This window comes from Pneumocystis jirovecii (genome assembly GCF_001477535.1).
Source record: "Pneumocystis jirovecii RU7 chromosome Unknown supercont1.36, whole genome shotgun sequence".
NCBI classification, from domain to species: Eukaryota; Fungi; Ascomycota; class Pneumocystomycetes; order Pneumocystales; family Pneumocystaceae; genus Pneumocystis; species Pneumocystis jirovecii.
The window spans coordinates 1-7197 of NW_017264810.1; the positions used below are offsets into that span (position 1 = coordinate 1).

The following is a 7197-nucleotide window of genomic DNA, read 5'->3' on the forward strand; positions in this document are numbered from 1 at the left end:
TTAAAAAATAATAAGCATTTGCATTGGGCTGTAAAACTCGAGAAATTCAGAAGATATTCTAAAAAGTGATCTGAAGGAGAATTTCCTAGAGAAAGATATGGGAGACTCAAGAAGAACTTTAGAAATATCCAATAAAAAAATGTTCAATATGAATATTAAACAGTGCATAAATATTTAGTGCAACAACATGAAGATTAATCAGACCTAAAGATTCCAGTATCGAATTCAAATGCAAACCTCAATTTTTAAGTATTTCCAAATTATACTCATATTATTAATTGAAAAGACACTTTAAACATCGTCATTAACACAGAAATGGCACAGGATTACTTTTTTTCTCAAAAAACTACCTTTAAAACTTTCAATATTCAACATCTTAATGAAGACAATATAAAATAGAAACAGCTTTAAAAGTCTGCCCACACACCCAACAAGTACGCTTTCTCTCACATTAATGTCCTCTAGATTTTGGCGCGGGCGGTGGCGCGGGCGGTTAAGCGGCAGACACAAGTGACGCAAGGAGTACAAAGTGTATATGATGACGATGAAATTCTTTTGGCTTTGGTTTTAAAAGAGGATTCTAAAGATGAACAAAAATGTAAAGAAGAATTAGAAAAATATTGTAATGCATTAACAAATGCAAAACTAAAACCAGAAAATGTTCACAACAAACTTAAAGAGTTTTGTGGAGGCAAAAATCCAGAAAAAAAATGCAAAGATCTAAAAGGCAAAGTCAGTCAAAAATGTACTACATTTAAAGGAAAACTTCAAACAGCAGCAGAAAAGGGTATCTCAGTTTTGACAGATAGTGATTGTGAAAATGAACAACAATGTTTGTTTTTAGAAGGAGCATGCTCAACAGATCTTAAAGATAATTGCAATAAATTAAGGAATAACTGTTATCAAAAGAAGCGTAATGAAGTAGCAGAAGAAGCTCTTTTGAGGGCACTTCGTGGGGACTTGGAGAAAGAAGCTGAATGTGAAAAGAAAATAAAGGATGTTTGCCCAAAAATAGGCCAAGAAAGTGATGAGTTGACATTGTTGTGTCTTGATCAAGAGAAAACATGCAAAAAATTTGTATCAGAAAAAAAAGGAAAATGTAATGCTCTTGAACAGGACGTTAAAAATGCACTTAAAAAGAACAGTGAATTACGAGGAAAATGTCTACCATTACTTGAGCAATGTTACTTTCATAGAGGGAACTGCGAAGGAGAAAAATCAAAGTGCAGTAAACTTACTAATCAAGACTGTAAAGAATATATACCAGATTGCGATAAGTTAGAAGAAGAATGTGAAAAACAAAATATCATTTACACACATCCGGGACCCGATTTTGATCCAACTAAGCCAGAGCCTACAGTAGCAGAGGACATAGGGCTGGAAGAGCTTTATAAAAAAGCCGCAGAAGAAGGTGTTCATATTGGAAAGCCTCCTGTAAGAGATGCAACTGCTCTACTGGCACTTTTGATTCAGAATCCAATTCTTAATACTCAACTGAGCGAAGAAAAAAAATGTGAAAAAGTCCTTAAAGATAAGTGTAAAGAGTTAAAAAAACACGAGGTTTTGGGATATCTATGTGATGATAATGACTCCACTAGTCAAAATGGAACTGAAAAGTGTGGAAAGCTACAGAAAGAGCTATTAAACAGTACTAAAATTCTTTCTGCAAAAATTGGAGCTAAACATCTTGTCTCAATCGGACAAAATAACATTGTTAGTTGGAACAAGTTGACGACATTTATTACTGAAGAAGAATGCGTAAGGTTGCAATCAGACTGTTTTTATTTTGCTGAAGATAAAGGCCCTCTTGAAAAAGAATGCAAAAATGTTAAGGCAGCATGTTATAAGAGAGGGCTTGAAACACGAGCCAATGAAGCATTACAGAGAAAGATGTATGGACTGTTTCGTGGTTCAGGCAAAGAATGGTTTAAAAAACTACAAGATAAAATAATGGAAGAATGTTCAGAACTTAAAACAACAAGTGATGAGTTATTTTTACTATGTATTGATCCACTTAAAGCAGTTAGAATACTTGCAGCTGATATCCAAACAAGAGCGATCTTTTTGCGGAAACAATTGGATCAAAAGCGAGATTTTCCAACGGACAAAGACTGCAAGGAATTGGGGAGAAAATGTGAAGCTTTAGGAAAGGATTCAAATCAGATTAAGTGGCCATGTCATACGCTAAAGCAACAATGTGATCGCTTAGGGACTACAGAAATCTTGAAGCAGGTTTTACTGAATGAACACAAGGATACTTTGAAAACTCATGAAAACTGTGTAACATATTTAAAGGAAAAGTGTAATAAATGGTCTAGAAGAGGCGATGACCGTTTCTCTTTTGTATGTGTTTTCCAAAACGCTACGTGTGAGCTGATGGTAAAAGACGTGCAAGATAGGTGCAAAATATTTAAAGAAAATATAAAAGTTTCAGAGATTGTTGATTTTCTTAAAAATAACACGAATAACATAACAACACTGGAAAGAAACTGTCCCTCCTGGCATACATACTGCAATAGATTTTCACCTAATTGTCCAGATCTTACGAAAAAAGATACTCTTTGTACAAAGATCAAAGATCATTGTAAGCCATTCTATGAAAGAAAGGCCTTGGAAAACGCTCTCAAAGTAGAGCTTCGAGGAAAGTTGAATAAGGAAAATGAATGTACTACAGCATTGAAAGAATATTGTACACAATTAGAAAAATTAAATAATGAATCTATCAAAAGTTTATGCAAAGCTAACACCAAGAATAACCCTAAAAAGAATGATGAAGATGTTAGGAAGGAACTCTGTGATAAATTAGTAAAAGAAGTAAAAGAACAGTGCAAAACATTGCCAGCAGAACTAGAACAGCCTGCAAACGATCTAGAAAAAGATGTTAAAACATATAAAGAACTTAAAAAAGAAGCAAAGAAAGCAATGAACAAGTCTAATCTTGTTTTATCACTCGTTAAGAAAAACGAAAGTAATACATCAAAAAATAATAGAAATAATAGCAAAAACAAGGATAAGAATGCCGTTTCAAACGGACTTCAAGATACCACAGAACATGTGAAAATACTACGGAGAGGAATTAAGGATGTACTTGTGACAGAATTGGAAGCCAAAGCATTTGACCTAGCAGCAGAAGTATTTGGAAGATATGTAGACTTGAAAGAAAGATGTGAGAAATTAACTTCGGATTGCGGGATTAAAGACGATTGCGATAGTTTAAAAGAAGTGTGTGGAAAGATTGAGAAGACATGTCGCGATCTGAAGCCTCTGGAGGTGAAGCCGCACGAAACAGTGACAGAAAGCACAACGACGACCACAACGACAACAACGACCGTTGCCGATCCGAAGGCAACAGAATGCAAATCCTTACAGACAACAGACACATGGGTTACACAGACATCGACACACACAAGCACGTCTACCATCACATCTACGATTACATCAAAAATAACATTGACATCAACAAGGCGATGCAAACCAACCAAGTGTACGACAGGGGATGATGCAGAGGACGTGAAACCGAATGAGGGATTGAAGATGAGTGGGTGGAGCGTGATGAGGGGGGTGATATTAGCAATGATGATTTCGTTCGTGATTTAGAAAGCAAATGAGCAAGATTTAATGATGAGCATGTATATTTACTAGATGAGCAAGCAGGGTAGGAGAGGAAAGAGTAAGGTAGATTGAGTCATCTCTTCAGCATCAATTGAAAGTGCATTACACATGAAATCGCGTGTTCCTTATTTAATTGACCACTATTCTTTATCTAAATAACCTTTATTTCTCATTTATGTCCTTTTACATTCTACTTTTTATTTATTCAAATTTTACTATTACCCCACATTTACTCCGCATTTACCCCACATTTACCCCACACAAATTTAAATACGTGTAGTAAAGCATGTATCACAATAATTGTATGGACACACTAAAGATATACTTTGCACACAGCTTCTCTGACAAGTTTTGTCACTGAATTTACTTGAACACCCTTAAAATTAATTAAGGATAATTTAATATTTAAATTTAATATGGAAACGAATCTCTTCAATTTTTGCAGTCAAAACACATTAACTCAAACTCAAACTCAACCACACACCACAGCTCAGCCCACCCCCGTCAGGCACAGCTTGGCGCGGGCGGTGGCGCGGGCGGTTAAGCGGCAGACACAAGTGACGCAAGTAGTGCAAAGTGTATATGATGATGAGGATTATCTTTTTGCTTTGATTGCAGGAAAAGATTATAATAATGACAATAAATGCAAAACTAAACTAGAAAAATACTGCAAAGAATTTGAAAATTTAAATATAAATAAAGAAAAAATACATAAAAAACTTAATGATTTCTGTGAAAGAAATAAAGCTCAAGAAAAATGCCAAAAACTAAAATCTAAAATTGAAAATAAACGCAACACATTCAAATCAAAATTAGAAAAAGTAGTCCAAAAAGAAGTATCAAACTTAGAAAGCAGTGATTGTGTAAATGAACAGGAATGTCTCTTTTTGGAGGAAGCATTCCCTAATGATCTTAAAGATAATTGTAACACTTTAAGAAATAAATGTTATCAAAAGAAGCGTGATAAAGTGGCTGAAGAAACTCTTTTGAGGGCACTTAAAGGAAATCTTCAAGATAAAAATAAGTGTAGGAAGGAGATTGAAAATGTTTGCCGCACATTGGGTCAAGAAAATAACGAGTTGATGCAAAGGTGTTTAAATCTAGAGTCTACATGTCTATCACTAGTACAAGCAGCAGAAGAAAAATGTAACTCTCTGAAAACAGAGATAAAGAATGTACTAGAACCTAGTGGTGACTTAGAAAAAAGAGGGCATTCTTTACTTGAAAAATGTTATTTTTATGGAAAAAATTGCAAAGACTCAAATAAACCAGAATGTGAAAAACTCATAAACAAAACTAAAAAAAAAAAGATTATTTACAAAGGGCCAGGTTCAGATTTTGATCCTACAAAACCAGAAGCTACGTTAGCAGAAAAAATAGGTTTGGAAGAACTTTACAAAGAAGCGGCGACACAGGGAGTTCTAATTGGAAGAGCACCAGAAAGAGATGCTCTTGATTTATTAGTATTTCTATCAGAGAAAACCAGTTTTAGTGAAGACCAATGTAAGAAAGTGCTTGCTACTAAATGTGGTTCCTTTAAGCATCTTGAAGAAGGTCTAAAAACTTTATGTGACAATGAAACTCAGCATGAAAATAAATGTAAAGTATTTGAAAAAGAATTTAAAGAAATAAAAGCCGCTTTGACTGCAAAGTTTAAAAAATTTGGAGATGAAATCGAGTTATGGAACAAATTACCGAGCTTTCTTACTGAAGATGAATGTGTTGAATTAGAATCAGACTGTTTTTATTTCGAAAATCAGTCTTTTGAAAAACAATGTAAGAATGTTAAGGCAGCGTGCTACAAAAAAGGGCTCTATGCATTAGCAAACCAAGAATTGCAGGACAAGCTTCGAGGAAAGTTTCATGGTACAAATGATACATCGTTTGAGAAGCTTCAAAAAGAGTTAGTAAAGGTGTGTGCGGATTTGAAAAAAAAAAGCAACGAGTTATATATGTTTTGTGTCCAGCCAGATAGTACAATTTCTATACTTTTAGGGGATTTACATTTTAAAGTGGATCTATTGCAGGAACATTTGAATGCAAGACGAGATCTTCCTACGGAACGAGATTGCAGGATATTATTGAAAAAATGCAAAGATCTAGTTCAGGATTCTGAAGAAATTGAATGGCCTTGTCATACACTCAAACAGAATTGTGATCGTTTAAGGGTTGTAGAGCAATTGGAAGAAAAATTTTTGGAAGAAAAAACGAAAAAATTAGATGACTCAGATTCATGTATAGGAAAGATTGATCAACAATGTCGTGAATGGAATAGAAAAGGAAGAGCGCAGTTTGCTCTCGCATGTGTAGCACAGAATACTACTTGCAAGATTCTTACAGAAAGCGTAGATTCTAAGTGTACTACATTGAAGGCACGTATGGAAACAAGTAAGGTTGTAGAAGCTGCAAAAGAAAAGAATACAATGGAAGAAACATGTGATTCTTGGGAACCCTATTGCAGAAAATTCATGTCAAGTTGCCAAAATCTAACGACTGTTGGTGGTGGAAAATGTGATGAGCTTAACAAGGAATGCGAACCATATCGTATACAAAGAAATCGTGAAGATCAAGCTATGCTTGAGCTTAAAGGAAAGCTTGATAATAAAAATAACTGTGTGGCAACTCTTAACCAATATTGCACACAATGGGTAAATGCAACCAACGGACTTGAAACTTTGTGCAAAAAAAAAGATGAAAAGGACGAAGACGTTAGAAATAAACTCTGCAAGAAGCTGATTGAACGAATAAAAGAAAAATGTAAAGGATTATCGGAAAAACTCGAAAAGGTTAAAAACGAAATAAAAGAAAAAAATAAAGAATATGAGGGTATTAAAAAGAAAGCAGAAGATGCAATGGAAAAAGCGAATCTTGTTTTATCAAAAGTGAAAGAATCTCATAATAAATCTGTGAATAAATCGGTACCTAGTGAACCTAAAGGAGAAGAAAACAAGGTAGAATTTAAACTTATAAGAAGAGATACAAAGCTGCAAGTAACAGAAAAAGAGTTACATGCATTTGATTTGGTATCACAAGCGTTCAGTTTATATGTAGAGTTGAAGGAGATATGCCATCACTCACTGAAAGATTGTGATTTCAAAAAAGAGTGTAAATGTGAGGATCCATGTGAAAAGATACAAGGAATATGTTCGAAATTAGAGCCATTGAAAGTGAAGCCATACGAAATAACAACTAAAAATGTAACAACAACAACCACAACTACAACGACGACAACAACAACCGTTACAGATCCAAAAGCAACAGAATGTAAATCTCTTAGCACAACAGACACGTGGGTCACAAAGACGTCGACCCATACTAGCACATCTACAACCACATCTACAGTCACGTCAAGAATAACGTTGACTTCGACGAGGCGGTGTAAGCCTACGAAGTGTACGACAGGAGAGGAAGATGAAGCAGGTGAGGTGAAGCCGAGTGAAGGGTTGAGGATGAGTGGGTGGAGTGTGATGAGGGGGGTGCTAGTGGTAATGATGATTTCATTCATGATTTAAAAGGCAAATGGGCAGGATTTAATAATGGGCATGTATATTTACTAGATGAATGAGGATAGGGCAGGAAAGAGTA

At 34.9% G+C, this 7197-nt stretch overlaps 2 protein-coding genes across 2 annotated transcripts; both read left to right on the forward strand.

Annotated features, from left to right (window-relative positions):
• Positions 1-468: 468 nt before the first annotated feature.
• Positions 469-3597, forward strand: T551_03708 (uncharacterized protein; the record flags this gene model as incomplete). The annotated part of the gene is made up of 1 exon (XM_018375971.1): positions 469-3597. The coding sequence occupies one exon, from the start codon at positions 469-471 to the stop codon at positions 3595-3597; it is 3129 nt and encodes a 1042-aa protein (XP_018227817.1).
• Positions 3598-4028: 431 nt separating this feature from the next.
• T551_03709 (uncharacterized protein) lies at positions 4029-7124 on the forward strand (the record flags this gene model as incomplete). The annotated part of the gene is made up of 1 exon (XM_018375972.1): positions 4029-7124. The coding sequence occupies one exon, from the start codon at positions 4029-4031 to the stop codon at positions 7122-7124; it is 3096 nt and encodes a 1031-aa protein (XP_018227818.1).
• Positions 7125-7197: the final 73 nt, after the last annotated feature.